The 27897-nt window shown below is 50.0% G+C and overlaps 1 protein-coding gene across 8 annotated transcripts in view; it reads right to left on the bottom strand.

The window, feature by feature from the left end:
• Positions 1–407: 407 nt before the first annotated feature.
• NKAIN1 (sodium/potassium transporting ATPase interacting 1) overlaps positions 408–27897 on the bottom strand; it is a 47264-nt gene continuing 19774 nt past the window's right edge. Inside the window, exons 1-7 of one of the 8 annotated variants that reach the window (XM_044937998.2) lie at positions 13763–13837; positions 7661–7798; positions 5717–5797; positions 4292–4489; positions 3888–3948; positions 3213–3343; positions 408–3113 (exon numbers count right to left, since the gene is read on the bottom strand). In XM_044937998.2, coding sequence (XP_044793933.1) covers positions 3069–3113; positions 3213–3343; positions 3888–3948; positions 4292–4489; positions 5717–5797; positions 7661–7798; positions 13763–13768 — 660 coding nt within the window. In that variant the 5' untranslated portion in view covers positions 13769–13837 and the 3' untranslated portion in view covers positions 408–3068. Of the gene's footprint in view, positions 3114–3212; positions 3344–3887; positions 3949–4291; positions 4506–5716; positions 5798–7660; positions 7799–8102; positions 8313–12899; positions 13280–13405; positions 13734–13762; positions 13838–27897 lie in introns of those variants that run through there. The other 7 variants (XM_044938001.2, XM_044937996.2, XM_044937999.2 and 4 more) reach the window with 7 other exon arrangements.

Here is a 27897-nt window from a genome sequence, read left to right as displayed (position 1 = left end):
CTTAATTTTACCCCAGTGAGACCCATGATGGACTTCTACTGAACTTTAAGATAACAAATGTGTATTTCTTTAAGAGACTAAAGTTGTGATAATTTATGATGGCAAGAAATCTAATACATTCCCCACTGAACCTTCCTCCAGCTAGCTCGTCTCTGGCCATTCTTACCCTAGACACCACGGGCTTTCCTCCTTCCCTACCTTTGCTCATGCTGTTAGTTCCTATTAACAACTACCTTTCATGCTAAACTGTCCTTAGCATTGACCACCTGCTCTCAGCATCCACCCTTCCACCTGACCACTCCACGGGCTCCCCACTAGACCATAAACTCCTTGATTTACTTCCCTCTGACTCCACAACCAGGAGTGGTCCACAGAGGTTGGCATAGTGGATGGACCTGTCATGCTTATGTGGAACCTCTGGTTCTTGGCCCTTACTGCAAGGTCACCTGGAGATCTTGAAAATCTCAGTTCTACCAAATCACTGTGGAAGAATGGGAGACAGCTCCACATGTGTTATTGGGAGATTTCCAAGAGTTAGGTTGAAAAAAGTAGAGTTGAAGAGTAAGTAACATATTTTACCATTTGTGTGAAAAGGGGGGAAAATTTTATATAATTTAAAAAAATTGACTATCTTTGGAAAGATATGAAAAATAGGTGAAGAGTACATAGCCCCCTGAAACTTTCTGAATTCTGCGTCATATATACATATTACTTATTTACACACAAAAATAAATGTTTAAGATTCAAAAGACTGATTCTCGTGGTGTGGTCAGTAAAAGAGCCAGGATGTCCCAGTTGGGAGGCAGGAATCTGTCTAAAGCACTGTCTGCCAGTTTATTCCAAGTCAGGAACTGAATCATCAGAAGAGGGCAGAGCCAAGATGCCAATGATATTTGAAAGCATAATCTTAAAATGCACTTAATCAGAAAAATAGAAAGCTCTCCAAGGGATTGTGAAGCAAGACAGGGAGGATCATTTGTCCAAAGCCACACAGCCAGCCAGAGGCACAGGCCAGTGTCCCAGGAATGTTTGATCATGACAATGACATAGGTTCCCAACCTCTGCCCACCCTTCATACAGAGACTTTTCCCTTAGAAGACCCTGCTAACTCACGGGCAGGACAGGAAGAGAGAAAACACAGTCTTTAATCAACCCACCTGCACAGAAACCAGGGCAACACTCCCTGCCTTGCAAGTTCCCAGTGAGACGAAAACCTGGTCTCCTTGGGAAAAAAAAACCATCTTATAAAAACAAAAGGCTTCAAAGCACCAGTGGCTAAACCTGCTGAGTAGAAAAGGGGTTCGGGGTGAGATGACAGCTGGCTGGGGGTGGGAGGAGAGGGCTGGAGGCAGGAGTTGGCCCAGGGGCAGAGCAGCAGCCAGGCTGGAGGGAACCATCACACTCTTGAGCTGCACCTGTAGCTGGTCAGGGCTGATCTCAGGTCCCGCAGTGACCAGAGAAATGCCCAGGGTTGGCTCTTCAGCATAGACCTGCACACTAGATGTTGGGGTGGGGTCCGAGTTCAGGATATTTTGGCCTTAGACAGGAGGGGATGGCAGATCAGCATGTGGAGAGTGAGGAATGGTCACCATGGAGGGGCTCAGGTGTACGACCATCCATACTTCCACCTGGTTCCCCCGGGCCTCCCACCCTCCCTAAGCCAGGGCCACTCCTGTTTCACAAACTGGAAGCTGAGGCCCAATCCTCCTGCCCTCGGATTCACCAGCCAGCACACGGGATGCAGGGTCCTCAGAGGTGTCTGAGGAGGGAGGTGAGGAGACTGAGCCCTTACGTCGACTTGCTCTTAAGGAAGAGTGCTGGCCCTCCAGACCCCTCTCCCCAGTGGCATCCCTCCCCCACTCTGCCTCTCCGGAACAACTTCTGGGGTTGTTAGAAGTTGCTTCTGGACACCAAAACGATCATGAACGCTGGTGATCTTTCAACACTGGTGGCCAGGCAGCACAGATGAGCCCTTTTCCATGCTGGAACCACTGGTCTTTTCATCAGATGAAGTGGATGGTGTCCTTAGAGGTTGGCAAAGTTGCTGAGGGGGTGAGGGGTCATGGGTGCAGCAGCCTCAGGGACCTGGGAGGGAGTGGGGCAATGGGGTTGTGTCCCCCCTTTGCTAGAGAAAGCTCGAAAGCTTTGCCAAGGGTGGGCAGAGGCCGAGTCTAAGAAGGCTTCCGTGTAGGTCAGGCAGAATTCAGGGCTCTGGGATCTGTCCATCCCGTGCTCAACAAGAGAACGGGTATATTGCTTTAAGAGAGGCGTTGGCAAGTGGTGGCGGTGGTATGTGAGAGTGGTGTATGCCATATGGGTTCTAGAGTGTCCAAGTTGGAAGGGGGCTTGGAAATGGAATTCAGAAACTGGACACTGGGTTTTAGAGCCTGAAACTACAGATGATATACTGTATTCAAGGCCTGCCTCCACCAAAAGCCCAGCTGTGTGACCTCAAGCAAATCACTTTACATCTCTGGGACTCAGTTTCCATATCTGCAAAATGGGGATTATAGCAAAACCCCAGTATAGTCCAGAGAATTGAGAGTCAAATGAAAAGGCTAGGAAGAGCTCCATTTACTAAGGGATTATTTTAATTATTTGAGGTGAGAAGCTAAGGCCCAGAGAAGACAAGGGCTTTGCCAGATGTCACACAGAGTTAGTGATGGAGCTGCGATTAGAACCCAGGACTCCTCCTCTTCATGGTTCGGGGGAACTTTCCCCAGGGCTGGTGAATAAATGTGGGGAGATGGGGTGTGTGTGTCTCTCCTGCCCTTTCCCTCTGGACAGGGGACAGGATGCTGGGGGAAGAAGGGAGAAAGGGGAGGCTGGAGAAGGGCGGGGGGGTCTCCCGCACACGTCAAGGCTGAGATTAAAAAAAAAAAAAAAATACAAACCCCGCGATTCTCCCCGCCACACCCTGCTCCCCGCCCCACCCCTCAAGTCCAGGCTGCTAAGGGCCAAGTCTAAGTCCGCTTCAGACCCAGATCCAGCCGGCTCAGGCTGCAGTCAGTCAGGGAGCCGCCAGGGGGCGCGCCTGCCATTTTGGCCAGAGCTCGCGGCAGCGGCGGTCAGTCTAGCCGCGGCGGTGGGCGTGGGGCAAACGCTACCCAGACCTGCAAGAAACAAAAACCAATTAGGGAAGCGGACCACTGAATAGGGAGGCGGAGAGATCCGCCTGCCCTCTCCGCTCCCCCCTCCCTTCTTTCTCCTACACTAATGCCGGGGTCCCTCCACCCGACACGGCTCCGCGCCATGACCCACGTGTACAGAGGCTGCAGTTGTAAATGCGACGTCTTCTGGGGCGCCTGGTATCCGTAGGAGTCAAAACCGCCGATGAAATCGACTGCGGAAGGGGAGATGGCACGTGGTTAGAGAGATGATCCTGTGGATAGGCGAGGTGATGGGAGGCTGGGTCTTGAAAGGGAGGAATCTGAGACCACATCGGGTACAGGGCCTGCGGGGTTGAGCTTTGCTGTAACATCCCGAGGGATGGGCCAAGGCCTGAGATAGAGAGCTGGAGCGTAGATGCGGAGGGCTGTTGTTTAAGGCAGAAGGCTGTGGGGTGGGAGTGAGGGAGCGAGCAGGGAGGCAAGACCTTCCGAGGGGCTGTAGTGGGACGAACTGGGAATGGGTGGTGCTTGACTGGAGTGAGGCTGTGGACCCCTCCGAGGGGACAGGATGGGGCCTAAGGGGCAGGTAGTGGGGCAGTGCCTTGGCTTGGGCACCTGGACATCTGGTCCTTATCCAGAATGGGCCGGCTATGCAGGTCCCCACCCAGCCTAGTCTCAGGGACCCCTTAACTGACCCAGGGCTCCCTCCCGCTCGGGCCCCTGTCCAGGGTGCTGACGACATGGGGTTCCCGACTTCCCTAGGGGTTCCGGACTCACAGCTGTCCTCCTCTTCCAGGAATACTTTGCTCACGTAGCAGGCGAACACGAAGCCGAACAGCTGGGGGAGGACACAGCGCATCAGAAAGAGAGGGAGGAGTGGGAAGCTCTTTCTTCACCCCCTGCCTGGCCCTGCCCACCCTGGCTGGAGGGGCCAAATGTGCTGAGAGGAAGGCAAACCCATAACAACTTCCCAAGTTTAATGACTGTGCCTTAAACTTAATACACTTGGTTCTGTTCTCCGTTCTGGGTGTGACTTTGAACAAGTGATTATTTTACCTCTTTGTTTCTCCAGTTGGACCTGGGCGATATCTTACTGGCTTGTTAAGAGGAAAGAGGGTTATGTAACTGTGTGTGTTAGTGCCAAGGGCAGGGCTGGGATGGGCAGGGGGACAGAAACTCACAGCCAAGAAGATCTGCAGGGCACTGCTAAGTGCTTCAATGTAGGGGTAGTCGAGCAGGCAGCCGGTGACTGAGATGACATGGTGGTCCTCCAGGGCCAGGCGGGAGTTCAGGACAGGTGTCACCAGGCAGCCTGGCCCGTTCTCCATCCACCAGGAGCGGTGCAGGGATGTGTTGAAGGTCATGATGAAGTCCCGGTCCTAGGGGCAGAGGGGCCTAGGATACTGAGCTGGGGGGAGGGTGAAGATCCTTCCCAGGTTCCAGGAGACCTTATATAAATGTCTACTTCACACCTGGGTTATAACAGCTTCCCTTCCTGGCTTGATTTGTGAAAGGTATGGTCCGTATCTGCAAGTCTACGTGTGGCCAGTAGGTGGCGCTAGATGATCATGCCGGGCTGCTACAGCCCCACAGGAACCTCAGAATTTCAGGGCGGGAAAGGATATTAATGGTGACCGGTTCCCCTTTGCCAGCTGTTAGTGAAATCTCCAATACAGACCTTCACAGCTCATTCAACCTCTCCACTGCTCCCTGTGTGTGACCCTGGGCAAACCTCTCCTCTCTTTAGTCCTTGGTTTCCTCTTGAAATGGAGAAGGGGCTGACTAATCAGTTCTCACCCACGTATGCATCTGTGTTTCCCAATCCATTCACTCATATGGTCCATTAACAAATATTCACTGCATACCGACTGGGTGCCAAGCACTGAGATGTGCGATCTCCCTCCGCAACCACATGAAATTGGAGTTTCTATTAACTGCACTTACTAGATGAGGAAACTGATGCTCAGAGAGGGTAAGCCACCTGCCCAAGGTCACACAGCTAGGAAATGTTTGAGCTGGGATTTAAATCTAGCAAAGTACGAAGCCAAGTGCTCTCATTCATGTATTTCGCCTCCTTTCTATCTAAAACTAGGAGTTGTGCCCTCTGGATTTGTTCTTCTCCAAGTTAAATACTCCCACTTTCTTCAACAGTTCTCCATGTGACATGGTCTGTTCAGTTTTCCCAGAACAGACTCTACTACCTAGTCTCTTTCTCATCTGAAAAATATTGATCAGAATTGGGCTCAAATCTTCACGGTCTAAGCCATACAAAGCATGTTGCATTTTCACTTCTTTTGCACTGAACATGTGTGAAGCCTAAGAGAAGTCTTCTGGGTCATGACATATTGATGGTTTCTTCTGAGACTGTGATCAACTGGAACCCCAACCCATCTTCATTCAGACTGCCCTTCAGCTTCATCATTTGTTTTTGAGAAGTACAGAGGAGGCCAGAAATGAAAATGTGGGGGTGGAGGGGGAGCACAGATTACTCCAATGTGTAGAGAGTGTTCTCTTTAGGAGATGACACCCCAGACCCACACCACAGGAGCCCTCGGGGCAGGGGATGCCAGGCTTTGCCCTCTGACAATGCCAGGCCCGAGGCTTACCTGGGACAGCTGTCCAACCTCCAAATAGAAGCAGATGATAAAAGCATTCCAGCCAACCCAGAGCACCAGCCAGGCTGCATACTGGGGAAAGCAGAGGGGGGGGTCAGGGCAGGGCCTGGGGGAGTGGGGAGGGGGCGGGTCAATGGACTAAAGAGACCTCTGCAGGGAAATTATGACAGTGCCTCACTCAGAGAGCACTTCTCAGTGTATAAATCATCTTACAACCAGGCTCCCTTACGAGAGCCCTGCAGGGAAAGCGCCGTCTTTCTCTTTAAAGCTAAGCTAAGGCTCAGAGAAGAGGTTTACGTTTTCCAAGATCACACAGCTAGGAAGAGGTAGGGCTGTCATGCAAACCCAAGTCCTCTGGTAGGTAGTCCTATCCACTCTGTAGAGAACAGAGACACCAGACGGCATCCTGCGCATGGCCAAGAACTAGAGAGGAGCTCGCGGTTGCTGTTGTTTAGTTGCTAAGTCGTGTCCGACTCTTTTGTGACCCCATGGACTGTAGCCTGCCAGGCTTCTCTGTCCATGGGATTTTTCAAGAGTACTGGAGTGGGTTGCCATTTCCTCCTCCAGGGGATTTTCCCAACCCAGGGATCGAACCCATATCTCTTACAGATTCTGCATTAGCAGTTGGGTTTTTTGATCACTGAGCCACCTGGGAAGCCCAAGGAGCTGGATGATTTCCACCCAAATCCTATGCCTGTGATTCTAATGGCAGCCTCCTGGCAGACAGTGCTGTTTACAGAGGTGCCTGGGGCATTCCTGAGGACTGGAGAGAAGAGTCCTCTTAGGTGAGGGAGAGCTTTGGAAGGACCCTGTTCACCTGGCTTCTGGAACTGAGCCTGTTGGAGGTGGGGAAACTCAGCCTAGAATGAGGGTGAGTGGGCTCGGGGGTGGGAGGGGCATGAAATTACATGTCATCAGTATTTGAGGCGTCAGGCATTTATGAAGCAAACCTACCAAAGAGCCTTTTCCCTCAAAAGAGGTGTGTGAATGGGTCACTGCGGAAGAGCAGCAGACGAGGATGAGACCAGCTGAAAACAGGAGTTTGATCTTCAAGGACCAGGGCTTAGAAAGAGGACGTAGGTGGAGGGAGCCAGGGACACAGTTTACTCCTGGGATTGGGCACAGGAGGCACTGGCCTCAGAATCACACGAGTCTCTCTAGACCACATGCTTGATAAACATCAAGGGACAAGAGCCAAGCCTTCCTGAAGCAACTTGAGAAACCAGACCAGACCAAGTGCATCCCTCACAGGGACCTACTGGGGCCGCGTGGGGATGCGGCAGAAGCCTTCGCTCTGGCAGCGATGCTGTAACCCTGCCACTTATTAGCTGTGTGACTCAAGGAGTCCTCGTCACCTTTCTGAGCCTCATTTCCTCATCTGGAAAATGGAGACAGTAAGATACACCTCGCAGGGCTGTCGTAAAGGTAAGTAAAGCTAGTGAAACTCTTGGCATGTGCCTGGCACATGGGAAAGTGAAGTATGAAAGTGAAAGCCACTCAGTCGTGGCCGACTCTTTGCGACCCCATGGACTGTCCACGGAATTCTCTAGGACACAATACTGGAGTGGGTAGCCTATCCCTTCTCCAGGGGATCTTCCCAACCCAGAAATCAAACCGGGGTCTCCTGCATTGCAGGCAGATTCTTTACCAACTGAGCTATCAGGGAGCTCTGGCACATGGGAAGCACTCGCTCAGTGATGCATCTGGTTAATAGTTGGACTTTTCCGTAGAAAATTCTTTAGGAAAGTACTAATCTTGTCTCCACTGAGCAAAGAAGCACTGGGATTTGGATATCACCAGCCAGGCTGGAGCCAAGACTCAGGCAGGGGTCTAGGTGCCCGGGGTTGGGGGGCAGCTCTGGCTGGAGAATGAGGTGGGAATGGATGGGGATGAGAAAGAGGGAGTTGGTTTGGGGAGGGGCTGAGTGAGCCATACCAGAATGAGGTACCGGGAGCGGTACTGCACGGTGCCAAAGATGCCCAGGATAACTGCCATGATGTGCAGGAAGTTGGCTAGGATCGGAGCCCACTGGTAGCCCAGGAAGTCAAAGATCTGCCGCTCCAGCGCAGCCACCTGTGGGAAAGAGCAGGCTGAGGCCACGTCACTCCCTAAAGGAGGAAGACGGGGACTCCTCCTCAACCTTGTGGAGCAGGGGACACCAGTTACCAGGGTGATGAGGCACCATGACCTGACTGCACACACGTCTCAAGGTCACCCCAGCCTGGAGTACCCAAGGGGATACTGGGAGGTGAGGACGAATTGGTGAGGATGAGAGAGGGATGGAGCCCTGGTGATCACTTTGGGGTGGGCTAATGGGAGACGGGAGCCAGGGTTCAGAACACCGTCCTCCCTGCCAAGAAGCCTCCCCGCCTGGCACCTGCAGCTTCCCAGGGGGGTGGGTCTCAGTGGAATCAGGATTCAGACTGGCTACCCCTAGCACTGGTCTAGGGATGAGCCATGGCTCTGGAGGACCCAGGGAAGCCGGTAGGACTGAATTTCCTCTTTTAAGGACCCCTCTCTGGAGGTTGTCCTGGCCCAGGGGATCCATGGGCTGCAGAGAAAGGGATTTGCCTTCCTTTTTCTCCTCCTGCTTCCACACTAACTTTGTGCTCCTTGGCAGTGCCTTCCCATACTGATGCTTGTGTTCGGTCACATGACTTGCTTCATTCAATGAGATGTGAGCCAAGAGGAAGCAGGTGAAAAAGCTTGAAGAACGCTGGTGCATTGGAGCTTGCCCACTTTTTACACTGATAACACAGAAAACAACTTTTGAAAGATCTCAAGCTCACTTTCAGGAGGACAAGAGGGTATGGGGAAAAGAACCAAGGCACCCCAGCCGACAGCCACACCAATGCACACGAGTGAGGCCATCCTAGATCACTCAGATGCTAGCCAACCCACCAACAGACCAAAGACATGTCCCTGGACCAAAGAAGCTCCAGCTGACTCACAGAATCGTGAGCTAAATCAAGCGGTTGTTTTATTTTTTGTTTTTATTACTGTTTTTAAATTTTCAGCCACATCATGCAGCTTGTGTGATCTTAGTTCCCCGAATCAGGGGTTGAACCTGGGCCCATGGCAGTCAAAGCCCTGAGTCCTAACCACTGGACTGCCAGGGAACTCCCTAAAATGGTTGTGTTTGCACCACTACATTTTGGAGGGATTTGTTATGCAGCAGGAGGTAACTGATATAGGACTCGATCAACAGTCCCTTTCCAGTAGCCCCTGATTCAACCTTTCAGCTGATACACTTAGAAACAAAGGTCCCAAGGATACCAATGCTTATTGATCGTCCCATATCCCTTCTTCTGTTGACAGAATGTATCTCTTTGTTTTGGAAACTGCCTCCCAGACCCTCAGTCCATGTGTACTGATTTCTGTGGTGGGCTCAGGACCCAAGTCGAAGTAAATAAGCAGCACACAGTGATCTGCTCATGGATGGGCACTCTCTCTGCGCTCTGCCCCTGAGAGTTGCCTGGATATTTGCTGGGGGATCAGGACAGAGATGCTGCCTGTCCGCCAAGATACCTGGATGGGTATAGTGTCAGCTGAGAGCTCCTGGGGACTGTCTTTGCCACCACGCAGGGGACAGCCTGCTTGAGGAGGAAGCCAGAGCTAAGGGGCAGAGAGTGAGGAAAGAAGAGTGAACACGCAAGGGGAGGGTCTGGGAGACCTTGTTTTGGGTCTGAGGATCCAGCCACGACTAAGCGAATTCTCCCTCCTTGTACTGATTTCTGTCACTTATACCCAAGAATCCTGCCTACATAGAAGGAGAGAGAAGAGAGTCTGTCTAGGTAGGGAGAGATGATCCTAATAAAATAAGGTCCCAGAAGGCTTTTTCCTGGCCAGGAGGCAGGAGGGGGTGAAGGTGATGGTACCACACAGATGGTAAAGCTTGGGCAGAGGCCCAACCCTGGCATCCACTGACCTGGCACCAGCCTGCCTCTTGCTGGTGACTCCCCTCCCAGGGCTCTGCAGGTTGCAAAGAGCTTTCCAAGTTCATCTCTCATTGGATACTTCTTGGCAGAAAGGCACCGCTGAGATCATTAGCTCAGAGGAAAGCAACGATGAGGCCCAGAGAGAGGAAGTGACTTGCCCAAGGTCACACAGCAGGTTGGTGGCAGAGCCAGGCAGACACCCTGCCTTTCTCTGCCTTCTGTCCCATTTTGGCACCAACACGCCACCTTTCCCGGTTGGCACTGGCTTGGGAGTTTAGACATGTGGTTTCTGGTTGAGGTTCTAACACTGACTCCTGGTTTACTTGGGCAAGCTACCTTCTCTGTGGGTCTTGGGCTCCTCTTTACACAGACGCTGCCAGACTAAATAATCTAAGGGCCCTTCTGGTCTTGAATTCAATGGCCTGAACCCAAAGCTCCTGCCCCAAGTCTGTTCTCCTTTCTACCTTGACTCTGTGAGGCCCTGGGGAGCCCTGGTGGTTTGAGGTCCGGATGGGTGCTCTAGACTCAGCTGGCATGGGATCCTGGAAATGAGGTTGCGACAGAGTTGCCCAGGCTTACAGTGTAGCTGGGGAGACACCCTGCCTGGACACAACTGCCTAAACCTGACATCACCCCCACCCCCACCCTGGCCCTTGCTCAAAACCCTTGTGTTCTCAGGGCCCTCACTGATGGAGTGAGCAGCAGTCAACTTGGGTTCAAACTGCAGCTTGCTGTGTGACTCAGGACAAGTTAATTCCCCTCTCTGAGACTATTTCTTTAATTATAAATGGGGAAGACAGGAATTCCCCTAGGAAGTTGTGAGGATATGGAGACATCACATAAACTATTAGACTTAATATAAGGTAGTTAATTAATAGAAGACCTAACAGTCAAAGCTTCTTAGTTGGGCTTTGAAGGCTGCTAGGATTTGGCTCAATTCTTTATTCTGGGTCAGTTTCTTCCCCCAAGCAGCTGAAATAACAGTTGAGGTTCCACTATCATTTCCCTTTTCCTATACCCAAGTCCTCCTCATTTTTCAAAATATAGCACAATTTTCTCCTTCCCTAGCAAGACTTCCTGCCTGGCCCAGAGGGACCTCTCTTTCCACTGAATATGGAACACTAGCTGTTCTTGTCACTCTGAGCCATCCTTGCAGCCTCCCATCCAACACTCACCCACTCATTCATCAAAACCCCATCCACATCCTTTTATTTATCCCTCCGACATCTGACATGCCCTCATCCATCCAGGGTCCATCATTTATTTATTCACAGAACGTTTAGTCTGTGTCAGGCCCTGTGCTGATGCTGGGATGCTGAAGTGAATATGTTGCAGTCCCTGCCCTTTGGGAACTCAGAGCCTAGGCGGGGAGATGGATAGAAAACTGGACAGTTACAAACCATTGTGATCAGCGTGATAACCCAGGCCTGAACGATACTGCCTCTTCTGCTGAAGGTGAGTGCAGAGATCAACGTAAATAAATAAATATTTTAACTGAGATTCCATAGCTTATATATAATCCCAATTCTAAAGCTGTTATTACTCCAGAACTCCTGCTTCCCCAGCACTGATATGCAGCTAATTAACAAGTAAAGATAAGAACAAAAAACAGGAGGAGTATCTCCCCTATCTGGTTCCACCAGCTTAGAAACACTAGTCTGAAGACTGCAGTGGGTGTAAATCATAACTGGCCTTGGAGTGTCCTTTTTCCTTTGATCAGAGGACTTGTGTGGGGACAACAGCAACCTATCCCTTTGCAAAAAGTTCAAGTGCACATACAGTGAGAGGGAAAGAAGGACTTTGGGGAAATTTTGACCTGGTCAGCCTACAGGCCGGAGCAAGCGGGCTTCTTGGGTCTCTCTCCTCCATGAGCTGGCACGAGGCTTCTGTGGGCAAGTGCTGCAGCTCCTGCCAGATTTCCTGGCAGAGGGAGGCTGCCGACCACCTCTGTGGAGTGCTTTTTCTAAAGCACAAAATATGCTTGAGTCACTCTGTCGTCCATGCAGCCCAGAGAGCCTGGGGTAATCTCTATGGCCTCGGGGCCAGCCAACTCACAGGTCACTCAGGACCCCAGACAAGCAGGATGAGTGGTAACTAGTCCCAGAAGGACAGAAGAAATCCAGACCCCTCAGCCCCACAGCCCTCTCTGGATCTGTCAACACCCACAGAGTAAGTCCCACTTTTCTGCCCGTCGGTCAGTCCTCTCTGCCCTTGATCTGAATGCCCCTCTGTGCCGCTTCCTGACCCAGACCACCCCCCCTCCCCGGCCCCCTTTCACGAGCCCTTCCACACCAGCGAGTGTCTCTCTGGCCTCAGTGCCTTTTCTAAGGGGTCCCCCACCTGCTACACATTGCACCCAAGGACCCTGCTTCTCTGGAGTCTTTTCAGTGACTCTGTTTCTCTTCTCTCATCTCCTGTTCCTCGGGCACAAAGGTGGGAGCCCTGTGGCTGTCCCACCCTCATCCATAGCTGGCTTCATCATCCACTCCAGGTCAGGTCCGTTCCTTGAAGATGATTCCTCGATCCCTGCATCACCCTGGTTGATTCTAACATCGGGTGGAGGCACCCCCTCCAGTACCCCAATCTCTCAGCCTCTTAAGTCCTCTCCCACGACCCAGGCTTCCATTCTTCCTTGTCCACAGCGACCTCTTGGGCTGGGTCACCATCTGTAACTGCCACGCTTTCCAAAGTCAGCGATTCCTGAGCCCCTCTTGGACCACCCCAGCTTCTTTCCAATAGCCTTCATGATGACGAGCCCAGCCCAGGGTGCCAGCTCCCCAGCCCTCTCCTTGCTTCCATTCCCCACTTCACATCCCAAGTCAGCCTGCTGGGATCACGGGACCCCTCACTTCACCATCAGCTTCACCTGCAACCCAGACTCGCACACTCCTCTGCCTTTTCATCACGAATGTCAGGGAAAGCCCACTCCTGGATAAACCCAATTAATAGTTTTCTTAGTTCTTGAAAAGCAGCCAAGCATTGCTGCAGAGTCACTCCCCGGGGCAGACTGGGGCCCCTGGAGATCTGGAATGATCAAATCCAAGAGGCTCCCCGGGAAATCACTCTCCCTGATGATATTCAGGTCTTCTCGCCGTCCTCCACCTACTGGGTGTCCTTCACCCCTGCTCTGGGTGAAGACCTGGTCTCCTTCACCCCCATCTCCTACACTTGAGGCTCCATCCCTCCTCCCACCCAAGGCCAATGCCTCCTCCTGCACTCCGAACTGTGTTCTCTACCTTCTCAGGAGCCCATGTCATCCACAATCTCTTCTCTTGTAAACTCAACTTCTTCCCCTGCCCGGGATCCTTCCCTCTGGCTCCTAAACATGCTCAAGACTCTTCTATTAAAAAAAAACAACAACCCCTTTTCCTCTCCAGTTAATGCCTTATCTATCCCAAGGTTCTCACATCCAAAGTTGATTAAAGGTCTTCACATCCTTCCTTCCACTCACTCCCCCACCCACCTGCTATAACAACTTGGTCTGGGAAATTAGGAGCAGAGCTGGGTTAGAACCCTGGTGCCACTGGTTTTTCTACAACTCTGGGCAAGTCACTGAATCTCCCTGTACCTCAGTTTCCTCACCAACAAAATGGGTATGTTTCACAGAACCTCCCTCATCTCATCTTGAGGAGAGTCAGCACCATGTAAAATTATATTCTGTTGCAGAACTCCCGGCTCCTCCCACCCTTCACCACTTAATTATTTTTCCGTGGTACTTTTCACCGACTAACATACTACTTACTCCTTATTTACCGTCTCCTGCATTAGACAGCAAATTCCACGAGAGTGGGGATGTTCACTGCTGCATTTCCAGCGGCGAGAGCCATGCCTGGCACACATATCCTCCACTTCTCAGGCCTGACTGCGGTGCAGCCCATCCTCTCTTCATACTCCATGTGTCCCAGCAAATGCGTGCCCCGACCTCCTGCCAGCTTCAGTCCTTTAAGCCTCCAGCCCCTTTATAACCAAGTACCCATTGGATGGTTCATTATGAACTTAATACCCCCAAACCTGGTCCATTGCCTGGGATGTGGGCCCCATGAGGTGTCCAGCTGCATGAGCTAGGAAGTTAAGCTTTAGGTCCTAGTCTCTTGCTCACCTGCATGCCCAGCCTGTCATCAAGTCCCGGCTCTCTGATCTTCTGAATCTCTCACATCTGGCCATATTCCTCCCTCTACCCTCTCACCTGGCTGATTGCAATACCAGCCCCCAGGCCACTTCAAGCCTAACCCACACCTCTTTCCAGAGTGAAGCCTCCACCAGGCTCCCCTGCTGCCCCTCCCCCGGCCTTGAGCTCCCCACCCCCATCCCTGATTATTTATTTATCGGGTAGCTGCCAGCTGAAGGGGATGCAGTTGCCATGGGAACCTTCAGACCCGAGTCAGGGCTGCCTCTGTTCTCAGTAGGATGCTCTTGTCTGTCTAGACGCCAACCCCAGGAGCCCAACACCAGGTGGGGGGCTGGGGGTTGAGGGGTGAAGAATGAATAATGCAGATGGGCCCACCCCAGCCCCAGGAAACTAGCTGGGGGAGAGGGCTAAGCCTGGGGCCACAGAACCCCATCAGAAGCCTCATGTGCCCAAGCCCTTGCCAGCCAGTTCTTCAAGTCAATCACTTTTTGCCCCAAATTCTAGCCATGTCACCAGGGGACTTAGATACAGAAGTCAGATTGTCTGGGGAAACAATGAGGCAGGGGACCCTGAAGTTTCTGGAGAACAGTTTGGTTCAACCTGGTCTCCTTTACTGACTTCACATTATTAATTTTTTTCCTTTACTGGCTTTAGTTCACAGAAATGCTGAGGCGGGAGGAGCTCACCACTGGGGGCTCTAGGCAGATCAGAGCTCCACTCCCAGATCAGTCCCTGACTCGCTGTGTGGCCTTGGGCAAGTTACTCCCCCTTTCTGAGCCAGGCTGTTTGCCTACTGGGAAAATGCCCTGAGGGTTCCGGACAGTGCATGTGAAGCTCTAGAGCGGGTGCCTGGCACACAGTTGGTGCTTAGGACATGGCAGCAGCCTGAGATGCATCCCCAAACTCAAGCCCCCCTTTTCCCAATGGATTTCTGAGGCAGCTGACAAAATTAAAGTCGACTCAGCTCCTCATCCGTGAAATGAGGTAGTGGGGCTGAAGCCACAGATGGCAGAGCTGGAAGGACCCCTGGAGACCCGCTGGTCCAAGCCCTCATTAGAGAGGGGAGCAGACTGACAGCAGAGAAGGGCAGTGACTTGTCTAAGGGGAGGGTCTTCTCTCTTTCTCTGAGCTCTGTCTCAGAGCTCAGGGATGGACCCCCTCTCTAGGGTCCATCTGGCATCCATAGCCATTTGAGCATGAGTCAAAATAAACACCCAGCAAGAGATTAAAAAGAGTACAGTCAACGGAGACTAGGTAGTCTCTGGCAAGGTCAGGGAAGATGGGCCTAAAAGGGACTCAATTCATCCGACAAGCATTTCTTGAGCACCTACTATGTGCCAGGCACAATGCGGGGTATATGGTGATAAGCAAGCTAGCGTGGCTTTGACCGCAGAGAAGTCAAGCCTAGAGACCAGATGCCACAGTCCTCTGGGAGCCGAGGATGGAGGCTGCTTTGCCTGGTTTCCCACCCACTGTGTGTAGTGACTTGTGGGGAATTCCTCCTACCCGCCACACACACTCTCTCTCTCCCTTTCTTTGCCAGGGCTCTTGCAGCCCTTCTGCCTCTCTCTGGCCCAGCCTGGATCCTCCTGGAAAATGTCCAAGGCTATCACTGTTAAGTGAAAAGAAAAAAAAAAAAAGAGCTGCAGAACAATATGATTCCATTTATGTTTAAAAAAAAAAAGAAGACAGATACAAGATGTGTGTGGCTGTAAATGCCGAATCGAGAGCCAGGGAAACATACAACAAATGGTTATGAGAAGTTCTCCCTAGGGAGCGGGAAACGGGAGACTTTTACTTTTAAATACACAACACTTTTGGATTTCTGAGATGTTTTACAACAAAGCTACATTTTTTTTAAAAGTTAAGAGAAAATGTAAGATGTTGATTCATCACAAGACTATGTGGAGAGCACCTGGGTGGCTCAGGATCTGAGATCTCCTGTGATGGGAACGTGCTTTGGGACCAAGGGCAAAACTCCTCTGAGCCTCAGTGTTCTCTTCTGCACTATGGGGGCCACTCCAGCTCCAGGTTACTATCTAGGCCTGCTGTTGCTGAAGCCTACCTGCCTGCAGGGGGACTGGCCTTGGGATCCTGGGACCTCTGGTTTTGCCAGTCCCTGGTACAACCTGTCTCTCTAGGTTCTGCCTGGGTCATCACAGCCCTGCCTCCCCTTGCCTGACTATACTCAGACCCATCACCACCCCTTCTCCAGGTGCCAGCAGCCCTCTCCCCAGAGCCCTAGTGTGGCCACCTTGATATGAATGTTCCCCTCTTACACAGCAGGCTCAGAGCGGTCTTCTTGAGTCTCTGCAAGTGTCTCAGGCAGGATGTGGCAGAGCTAAGATCTGAGTTCTTATCTCTATCTCCCCTGCTCTTCCTACCTGCCAGACATCTCTCCAGACAGCCAAGGTGATATGAAGGGACAGAGCAGAAGTGAGGACAGAATCTGCTCTGCTCTGGTGAGCCCCGCAGCCCAGCCTCCCATGGGCAGAGAAGTAATATCTGATGTCTATTAACCTCCAACTAGAGCCAGGCACTGTTCTGAGCACTTCACATCTGCTCATTCATTCATTCTGCCAACAGTTCTCGAGTGTCTTTTGTGGGCTTAGTGCTGACAGCTCAGTGTTGAGTCCACAGGGCCCAGTTCCTTTCCTCCCTGGATGAGAAACCTTCCCCTCCTCAGGACAGATACCAGAACACCTGGCCCAGGCCAGGGAGCAAGGGAAGCCAGAGGGGGCAAGAGAAGAAGCTGTTTCCCACAAGAAAACTATTCACTGGTGGTCCAGGGGTTAGGACTCTGCGCTTTCACAGCCGAGGGCCCAGGTTCAATCCCTGACTAGGGAACTAAGATCCCACAAGCTGGGCAGCGAGGACAAAAAAACAAAACAAAATACAAAGAAAGCCCCCACCTAAACTAACCTTTCCCAATGGGTCTTAGAATTGTACAGCCACTTATTGAGTACCTACTGTATACTGCCCCTCATACTCGAGTCACATCACTATTTTTTTTTGGCTGTGCCAAATGGCTTGCAGGCCAGTGCGGAGTCCTAACCACTGAACCAGTTGGGAAGTCCCAGGTCACATCTCTTAATCTGACCTCTACTGATAGATGAGGAAACTGAGGCTCAGGGAAGCCAAGGGGCTTACCCAGGGTCACACAGAAGAGCTGATTCCGCAAATGTCTGCTGGGGTGGAGCCCTTACAGAATCCCACCACATGGTTCTTGGAGACTGGGATACTCACCCCTACAACCCCGCGCCTTCTGCTCTCAAGGGGTAACCTTCCCCGCCCCAGTGCTGCACCCTCTTCCTCAGGACAGCTCCCCAGCCTCCAAGCCCCCAGACTGCCATCTGTCTGTCCTCATACCCACCCGCTGTGGCCCAGCCCCCTCCCTCATCCGGGCCTGGAGGAGCCAGGGAGCAGCTGGTCACTACCTTCCACATAATTAGCCCTTGGAGACCACACTTAGAGCTGTTAGAGAGGCCCTGGACTGTCTCAGTGGGCTGATCTGGCCAGTCCTGGACTATCCTGAGGCAGTGGCTGGGGCTTGGCCTCTGTCTCCATGGCAACCCCATCCCTTCATCCCAGTGACTGCTGACCTATCCCCAGTTGGGGGGCTCCTCAGGCCCTTTTGGGCAGATCTATCCCCCTATACCTCTGAGCCGGCAGCTCCATAAGAACAACAGGCCTTGAAGAGGCCTTATTAGCATACATCTACATTAATTTGCATAACCCTTGGGCCTAGCAGCCCAGGGTGATACCAAGGTCAGTCTAAAATCAAAGGGTCCCTCTATCTCATGGGACGCCTAACTCCTCATTGACCATCTGGTCCAAACTCGCAGGCACCAGAGTGGGAGGTGGTGTGGACAGTGCAGAGAAGGACCTTCAGACCAGTGACTCAGTCTTCTCCTCTGTAGAATGGGCACAAGGTGCCTACTTGACAGCAGTATTGAGAAAATCAAGGGGTATTCTAGATTCCCAGTGGTAAAGAACCCGCCTGCCAATGCAAAAGATGTAAGAGATGTGGGTTCAACCCCTGGATGGGGAAGCTCCCCTGGAGGAGAGCATGGCAACCAACTCCAGTATTCTTGCCTGCAGAATCCCAGGACAGTAGAGACTGGCAGACTATAGTCCAAAGGGTCGAAAAGAGTCGGACATGACTGAAGCGACTTAGCATGCACACACATCTGTAAATTCATTCCCAAGTCCAGGCCTGGCCCCACTCCTCCAACCTCCAATCTCCAATCCTGGCACTCTGCTTTCTGCTTGTGGGCATACCCTTCTTACAGGCCCAGAAAAGCCCAAGAGCCTGCCCTCCCCACCCCTAATTTGTGGGTCTTGGCAAGAGTGAATTAGACACCGCAGGCTACCAGCTTTGGCCTTGCAGCAACAGCACCTCTGGGCTTTGACCTGCTTGGTGCACAGCTGGGAAGGAGGGCAGCAGGGGGCCTCTGGCCTGGCCCGGGCCCGGCACCACCACTCCAGTGTACCCTTGGGAAAACCATGCAAGGCAGTTCACGGCATGCTCTGGAGTCACACTGCTTGGATTTATCTGCCATGTAAGCCTGAGTCTCCCCATCTGTAAAATGGGGATCAAGGTCTCTGCACTTCTTGGACTTGTGAAAATGAAATGAGATAATGTATGTCAAGTGCTGCATAATCAGCACTCCATAAATGCTAACTATTATTATTAAAATAATGACAGTAATAAGAAAGAAACTTGAGACCACCTGGAGGGTTAAAGAAGGGTTTACAGAGGAGGTGATACTTAAACTTGGCCTTGCACTTCCCTGGTGGTCCAGTGGTTGCTGGTTTGATTCCTGGTTCGGGAAGAACCCACAAGTCCATGCACCACAACTTAGAGTAGTCCTAGCTCGCACCCCACTCCAGTACTCTTGCCTGGAAAATCCCATGGATGGAGGAGCCTGCTGGGCTGCAGTCCATGGGGTCGCTAAGAGTCGGACACAACTGAGCGACTTGACTTTCACTTTTCACTTTCATGCATTGGAGAAGGAAATGCAACCCACTCCAGTGTTCTTGCCTGGAGAATCCCAGGGACGGGGGAGCCTGGTGAGCTTCCGTCTATGGGGTCACACAGAGTCGGACACGACTGAAGCGACTTAGCAGCAGCAGCAGCTCGCCACAACCAGAGAAAGCCTTCGCACAGCAACAAAGACCCAGCACAGCCAAAAATAAAATACATAATAAACTAAAAAAAAAAAAAAGGCCTTGGACTTAAAAAAAAAAAACAACCGCAAATCCTCCAGATGTCCCTCAAAAGGACACACAGTAAATTATGACATCTCCCTAAGATGAAACCAACACAGACATTACAATAGGGTGTGGAAAGAGGGTCAAGCTGTGTGGTATGAAAGGCTGCAGGACCACCTGAGAAGTATGACCCTTTTTCTCTTTCTTTTGGCTGTGCCGAGAGGCATGAGAGATCTTAGTTCCTGACCAAGGATCAAACCTGTGCCCCCTGCAGTGGAAACGCAGAGGCCTAACCACTGAACCACCAGGGAATTCCCAGCAGGATCCAAATTTCGTGCAGAAGAAAGGAAAAGAATCATCAAACTGTTAACTTTGGAGACTGGAACTGGAGGGGGGTCTTTGAGAGTCCACTAGAGAGATTTCTGTAAGGTTGCTACATTGATGAGCAATGCTTTTATAAAAAAACAAAATAGAGAAGAAATTACCAGGGGATGAATGAGCATGGGCAAACCCCCGAGGTGTGGGTGGGGTGATCAACCACCCCGATTGGCCTGGGGCTGTGGAGTTTCTCCAGGTCCAGCACTTGAGGGGATAAACCCCAAAGTCTCAGGCAAACTGGGACGAGTTAGTCACCCCAGATGTGGAAGGGTGTGGTCCACTTGGGGTCCTGGAGCAGCTCTGCATGGATGAAGTGAGGGTGGCAGGGTATGGATGGCTGCAGCTGGGCCTCAGACCTAGAGCTTTATCCCACTGGCCCCAGGAGCCAGGGAAGGTTTGAGTAGGGTTAGCCAGGGCTTCCCTGGTGGCTCAGATGGTAAAGAATCTGCCTGCAATGCTAGAGACTTGGGTTTGATCCCTGGATTGGGAAGACCCCCTGGAAAAGAGAATGGCAACCCACTCTAGTATTCTTGCCTGGAGGATTCCATGGACAGAGGTAGAATCCATGGATGGATGCCTCAAGCACGGGGCTCCCTGACTGGGGAAGGGGGCTGGAGATGGGCAATCTAATGGAGACATCAAGGCCTTCTTCGGATGGCTGAAGGCAGGAGCCAGAATCCCTCTCCATGCTCGGAGACTCCCTCCTAGGGCTCCCACCTTCCTGGAGATGCCCCCTCTACCTCTGCCCCATTCCCATGTCCAAACTGTCAGCACATCCCCAGTGCCATTCCTCAGCAGGCTCTGGAGTGGGGAGTGAAGGCCTGGGAGGAGGATGCCCTCCAGAGAGAATCTGGGGAGTGGGGGAAGACAACCCAGACAGGGAAAACCCACCATAAACCAGGCTCTCCCAGGACATGGCTGCTATAGACAAATGGACATTTGGATAAATATAAAGGTGATTAATCAGATTCCCCCCATTAAGTACAATGAACAATACCATATTATTAAGTCAAAAACTCACGGAAGAAAGAACATTAATGAAGCTGGCACTTAAGCAGTGAGAATTAATTAGTTAAGGAGGTGTAGAGGATCTCAGGAGTGACTATGACTATGGAAGTGGGGTAGCACAGATCAGAAAGTTGATGAAACAATCAGGAGTCAACATCTGCCCAGGAGGGGGCTGAGAACAGAGTCTAGGAGTTATCAGCGCAGGCTCTGGATGGAGTCCTAGCTGTCACTTAACAAGCTGTGGGATCTGGGAAAGTAATTTCCTTGAGCCTCAGTTTCCTCATCTGTAAAATGGGACTACTACTGTTACTAAGCACAAGCTGGAATCAAGATTGCCGGGAGAAATATCAATAACCTCAGATATGCAGATGACACCACCCTTATGGCAGAAAGTGAAGAGGAACTAAAGAGCCTCTTGATGAAAGTGAAAGAGGAGAGTGAAAAAGTTGGCTTAAAGCTCAACATTCAGAAAACTAAGATCATGGCATCTGGTCCCATCACTTCATGGCAAATAGATGGGGAGACAGTGGAAACAGTGGCTGACTTTATTTTTCTGGGCTCCAAAATCACTGCAGGTGGTGAATGCAGCCATGAAATTAAAAGACGCTTACTCCTTGGAAGGAAAGTTATGACCAATCTAAACAGCATATTAAAAAGCAGAGCCATTACTTTGTCAACAAAGGTCCGTCTAGTCAAGGCTATGGTTTTTCCAGTGGTCATGTATGGATGTGAGAGTTGGACTGTGAAGAAAGCTGAGCACCAAAGAATTGATGCTTTTGAATTGTGGTGTTGGAGAAGACTCTTGAGAGTCCCTTGGACAGCAAGGAGATCCAACCAGTTCATCCTAAAGGAGATCAGTCCTGGGTGTTCATTGGAAGGACTGATGATGAAGCTGAAACTCCAATACTTTGGCCACCTGATGCAAAGAGCTGACTCATTTGAAAAGACTCTGATGCTGGGAAAGATTGAGGGCAGGAGGAGAAGGGGACAACAGAGGATGAGATGGTTGGATGGCATCATCAACCCAATGGACATGGGTTTGGGTGGACTCCGGGAGTTGGTGATGGATAGGGAGTCCTGGCATGCTGGAGTTCATAGGGTCGCAAAGAGTCGGACACGACTGAGTGACTTTCACTATGAAGTCTTTGGTTTCATCCCAAGGCCAGACTCTTGCAGCTTGACCCCAGAGAAGCTATACAGTGTAGTGGTTAAAAGTGTGGTCTAGAAGCTAGACTGTTTGGGTTTGAATCTGACCTTCAACACTTCCTAGCTGTGTGATCATCAGCAAGTCACTTAACCTCTCTGTGCTTTAATGTCTTCATCTGTAAAATGAAGATAATAATAACAGTACCTATTTCATGGGATTGTCCTGAGGCCTAAATGAGGGAATATGTGTAAAACACTCAGAACACTTGCTGGCCCTCAGCTATAGGTAAAGCCATGTTAATGGCACTGTGATTATTACTCATGGTGTAGACTCCAGAACCCCACAGTTCAGAGGACTCCTGTTCTGAAGGACAGGAGACCACAGTGGTCCAGGTGTGCAGGTTCCTTTAAGGCACTCTCCCTGATCCCCCTGACCCTCCCGCCCGCCTCGCCGCCGCCGCCGCCACCACCACACTTCAGTCCAGCAACTGCCTGGCTGGGTCTGGCCCCTTGCTCCACCCTTGATCTCCTCACTCACTCACCAAGCATTCGTGGACACTGACTCTGTACCAGGCCTGCACTGGCTGCTCAGAAGATTGACTCCAAGTGTCTGTGTAGTGAGAGACCAGAGCAGAAAGCAAGGCCTCTGCTCCAGGGATTTGCCCCGTACATGCGGCCTGACGTCCGTGTCATCAACTCTCTCACTCCTGAGAAGTGTCATTTTACGCTTGTGGACACTGTGGTTCAGGGAGCAAAGTCACAGACCCCGGGTCACAGAGCAGGATTCAAACACACGCTGTGGGCTCCAGAGCCTGCACACCACCCCACTCTCCCTATCAGCTCCTCTTCTTCCCACACAGCATCAGCACGACTCTTGCTGATGCCTCCCTGAACTGCTGAAACCGGTGCCCTCCCAGAGGATCCACCAGGGCCACAGAGGATGCTGAGATGTGTTCTGTTCAGACTCCTCATTTGCTAGCCGTGTGATGTCCAGCGAGTCTAAACCTCCTAAGCCTCGGTTCCCTTGTCTACAAATAGGAAAAGAATTAAACCCGCCTTTCAGAGCTGACATGAGAAGATATAAAGCAGATGCCTGGCACAGAAGGTGCACCCAGAAGATGCCATTCTCTGGTCTCCTCTGAGTCCAGTCCTTCTGTCCACCTCACCCTCACTTTTGTAGATGGTGTTCTGATCTGCTGAAGTTTTCTCACTCCTTCAGTGAAGGTTTCTTTCATTCTTTCTGGATGCCTTCCTGCAGCCCTTGTACTATCACCTCAAGTGGGTGGCCTGCCTGCCTTCACAGCATCTCTGCAAATCTCCATGTCAAATGTGCTATCCCAGGGGTCCCTCAAAACGCTCCCTTGAAGCTGACCCAGTGCTCCCTCTGAGCCAGCCTGGCTGAGTCAGCCTTGAGAGTGGGCGGCCCTTGTCTATAAGCAGAGGCACTCAGACCAACACCAGTTTCAGGGCCTCCTCCCGACCCTGGCTTTTCCCTCCTGGACTCTGCTATGAACCTATGACATCCTGTCTAACTCAGAAAATTATGAATGCTGAGACCTTGGGCAAATCATTTGACTGTTCGGGGCCTCAGTTTTTTCATCTGTAGAATGGGGCCTGAAGCCCCTACCCTACTTGCCTACCAGGTTAAGGAGTGGACTCAATGGGGTAACAGACCCCTGGGAACCATCAAGCTCCCCTCCTCGCTGGGCAGAACTCCTGGGCTCACACTTTCTGTTCCAACTGGGTCAAGAGAAGCAGAACAGTAAAGCCCCGGCTCCTCCTCCTTCCCACCTGAGCATCCCCAACAGCAGAACTGACCTCCAAGGAGCCTGGTGCAAGAGAAGAATCTCCTGGAAGTCTCTTTTATCTCAAAAGAATATGCACCTAATATTCTACTCTGAAGCTTCCCAGGTGGTGCAGTGGTAAAGAACCCACCTGCCAATGCAGGAGACGCAAGAGATGCGGGTTCAATCCCTGGGTCAGGAAGACCCCCTGGAGTAAGAAATGGCAACCCACTCCAGTATTCTTGCCTGGGAAATTCCACAGACAGAGGAGCCTGGTGGGCTACAGTCCAGGGGGTTGCAAAGAGTCAGACATGACTGAGAAAATACAAACACACACACACACACACTCTCTACTCTGACATAGTAGAGTAGACTATGGTTCTCCTTCTACCATTTCCCCTCAGATCAGGATAGAATGGATCTTCTGTAGAGATACAGGTCTTTATCCTATGGTTCAGCTCCTCTCACCCTGACCCCTCACCAACCAGGCAGGTACAGGAAATGAAATCTGAGAAGTCAGCCAAACCAGGTACAAATCCTGCCTCCACCATTTGCCCACAGGCCACACAGCTAGTAAGCCTCTTACCATGGCTGAAATGGGGATAACTGATATTAGAGCCCATCTCATCTGAAATGGAGGTAATTGATATCAGAGCCCACATCTATGGGTCAGGCCAGGATAAGCAAAGGGAATGAGTGAAGAGAAAGTGTCTACACCTGAGGTCAGGGATATAGAAGCTGGAATCACTGTAGGAAGGGTCTTGAGAAGATTGAGCTCTTTAGGTCATTACGAGACTTTTTCATTTTCTCTTTGTTCAACCAGTACATCTTCACTGAGTATCAGTACCAATACTAGATACTGGAGATCTAGTGGTGAGCAAAAGCAGAAACAGACACAGCCCTGGACTGAACCAAACACTCAACTGAACAGGAACAGAAGGTAACTTCCTCAACCGGGTAAAAGCCATCTATGAAAAACCCCACAGCTTGTATCATATTTAATGGTGAGAAACTGAGATCAGGGACAAGACAACGTGTCCACTCTCCTTCACTTCTATTCAACATTGTATTGGAAGGACTTCCCTGGTGGTCTCCAGGGGTTAAGAATCCACCTTCCAATGCAGGGGACGCAGGCTTGATTCTTGGTCAGGGAGCTAAGATCTCAGATGCCATGGGGCACCTGAGCCTGCACACCTCAAGTAGAGAAGCCCAGTCCACACGCGGCAACTCTTGAGCCCACACTGTCTAGAGCCCGTGCTCCACAACAAGAGAAGCCCGTGCACCACAATGAAGACCCAGTTCAGCTCAAAACAAACAAAGAAATGTCTAAAGAGAAACACCCAAACCCCTCACATCATTGTACTTGAGATTGTAGCCAGGGCAGTTAGGCAAGAAAAAGAAAGCCTGGATTGGAAAAAAAAGAAGTAAAACTATCTCTGTTTCCAGATAATATGATTTTTTTTAATCGAATGAAAAAGGCTTAAAATTCTATAGTGATTTACAATTTATAATAGTTTTACTGTAATGGAAAAGGATATGAAACAGAATACATGCATACATGTATAACTGAACCACTTTGCTTACACCAGAAACTAACACAACATTGTAAATCAAATATACTTCAATTTTAAAAAAAGTTTCACAACCTATTTGCATATAATCCCATGGTCCTTTCCCCTCTACCCCTATATATTTCCCCCCTACCCCTATATATTTCCCCCACCCCTATATATTTCCCCTACCCCTATATATTTCCCCCCCACCCTTATATATTTCCCCCCACTCCTCTCCCTCCCCTCTCCCCCACCCCTATATATTTCCCCCATCCTTATATATTTCCCCCTCACCCCTCCCTCTTCCCCCACCCCTCCCCCTTACCTCTCCCCCCTACCCCTATATATTCCCCCCACCCCTATATATTCCCCCACCCCATATATTCCCCCCACCCCTATATATTCCCCCCACCCCTATATATTCCCCCACCCCTATATATTCCCCCCACCCCTACATATTCCCCCACCCCTATAAATTCCCCCACCCCTATATATTTCCCCCCACCCTTATATATTTCACCCCCCACTCCTCTCCCTCACCTCTCCCCCCCCACCCCTATATGTTCCCCCCACTGCTCTCCCTTCCCTCTCCCACTGTAGCCACTAGTTTGTTCTTGATATCTGTGAGGCAAATGACATGACGTTGTACATAGAAAGCCCTAAAGAAGTCACACACACACACACACACACACACACAAAAGTTAGAGCTACTAAATCAGAGCACTAAAGTTGCAAGGTCCAAAATCAGTATGCAAAAACCAGCTGTATTTCTATATACTAGCAATGAACAATTCAAACTTGAAATAAGGAAACAATTTTATTTACAATAATATAGAAAATAATAAAGTACTTGGGATAAATTTCACCAAGGAGTTGCAAGACTCATACAGTGAAAACTACAAAATATTACCGAAAGAAATTAAAGACCTAAATAAATGGGAAGACATCCAGTGTTCATAACCTGGAAGACTTAATATTGTTAAGATCGCAATACTTCCAAATTGATCTACAGATTCAATGAATCTCTATCAAAATTCCAAAATTTGTATGGAAATGCAAGGGGCCCAAAACAGCCAAAATAATCTTGAAAAAGAACAAAGTTGGAAGACTTCTTGACTTCAAAACTTAACAACACACTACAGTAATCAAGACACAGTGGTAATGAGATAAGGTCAGAAATATAGATCAATGGAATAGAATCTAAAATCTGAAAATAAACTCATATATTTACAAAAAACTTTCAACAAGGTGCCAAGATGATTCAATGGAGAAAGTATTTATTCAATAGAGGATGCTGGCACAATTAGACATCCATATGCAGAAGAATGAAGTTGGACTCCTACCTCACACCATATATAAAACTTCATTCAAAATGAATCACAGACCTAAATATAAGGGCTAAAAATATACGGCTCTTACAAGGAACCACAGGAGTCAATCTGAGTGAACTTAAAAGAGGCAAGAGTTCCTAAATATGACAGCAAAAGCACAAGCAGCCAAAGGAAAACTAGATAAATCGGACATCATCAGAATCAAAACCTTTTGAACATAAAAGCATACTATCAAGAAAGTGAAAAGTCAACTCATGGAATAGGAGAAAATATTTGCAAATCATAGATGTGATAAGGGTCTAGAATCCAGAATACATAAAGAACTCTTGTTGCTATTTAGTCACTAAGTCAAGTCTGACTCTTTGCAACCCCATGGACTGTAGTCCGCCAGGCTCCTCTGTCCATGGCATTTCTCAGGCAAGAATACTGGAGTGTGTTGCCATTTCCTTTTCCAGGGAATCTACCTGACCTAGGGATCAAACCCATGTCTCCTTCACTGGCAGGAACTGCCACAAGGGAAGACAAAGAACTCTTCCAATCAACAATAGAACAATAAACAACCCAATTAAAAATGGGCAAAGGATTTGAATAGAAATTTTTCCAAAGAAGATACATAATTGGCCAGTAAGTACATGAAAAGATGCTCAACATCATTAGTCACCAGGGAAATGAAACCCACAATAAAGTACTACCTTACACCCACAGGAACAGTTACTCTAAATAAGCTGGTATAGTGAGGATGTGGAGAAACTGGAACCCTTATGCATTGCTGATGGGAATGTAAAATGGTACAGCCACTACGGGAAACAGTTTGAGAGCGCCTCAAAAAATTACACATCGTTATCACGGGGCTTCCCTGGTGGCTCAGATGTAAAGAATCTGCCTGGACGCAGGAGACTTGGGTTCAATCCCTGGATTAGGAAGATCCCCTGGAGGAGGGCATGGCACTATTTTTCAGTATTCTTGTCTGGAGAATCCCCATGGACGGAGGAGCCTGCAGGCTATCGTCCTCTGGCTTGCAAAGAGTCGGACACAACTGAGCACACACACATCACATGGCCCAGCAATTCCATGCCGAGGATATACCTCAGAATTTAACAGAGCTCAAACAAAACTTGTACAGGAATCTTCACAGCAGCATTATTCATAGCAGCCAAAAAGGGAAAACAAACCAAACATTCATCAGTTGATTCGTGGATAAACAAAATGTGATACATCCATTCAATGGAATATTATTAAGCTACAGAAAGGAATGAAGGAATGACCTATGCCACAATATGAATGAACCTTAACATCATGCTAAGTGAAAGAAGCCAGTCCCAAAGGACCACATATCGTATGATTCTATTATAACAAATGTCCAGAACAGGCAAACCCAGAGAGACAGAAAGTAGATTACTGGTAGTCAGGGGCCAGAGGGCAGGGGGAATGAGTTTGAGGTTTCTTTTTAGGGCAATGAAAAATGTTCTGGAATTAGATAATGGCCATGGTTACACAACTCTGTGAACATATTAAAAACCACTGAATCGTTAAATGGTGAATTTTATGGTATATGAATTATATCTCAATAAAATAAGGAGGAAAAAAAGTCCAGACATTTTTGCCCTTCTCATCCTGATGGAGATTACATTCAAGGGTGGGTAGGGGGAGGGAACCACACACACAGAGACACATGTGCACAAACGGAAATT

Source organism: Bubalus bubalis, chromosome 2 (genome assembly GCF_019923935.1).
Source record: "Bubalus bubalis isolate 160015118507 breed Murrah chromosome 2, NDDB_SH_1, whole genome shotgun sequence".
Lineage (NCBI taxonomy): Eukaryota > Metazoa > Chordata > Mammalia > Artiodactyla > Bovidae > Bubalus > Bubalus bubalis.
This window is presented reverse-complemented; position numbering and strand designations above follow the sequence as displayed.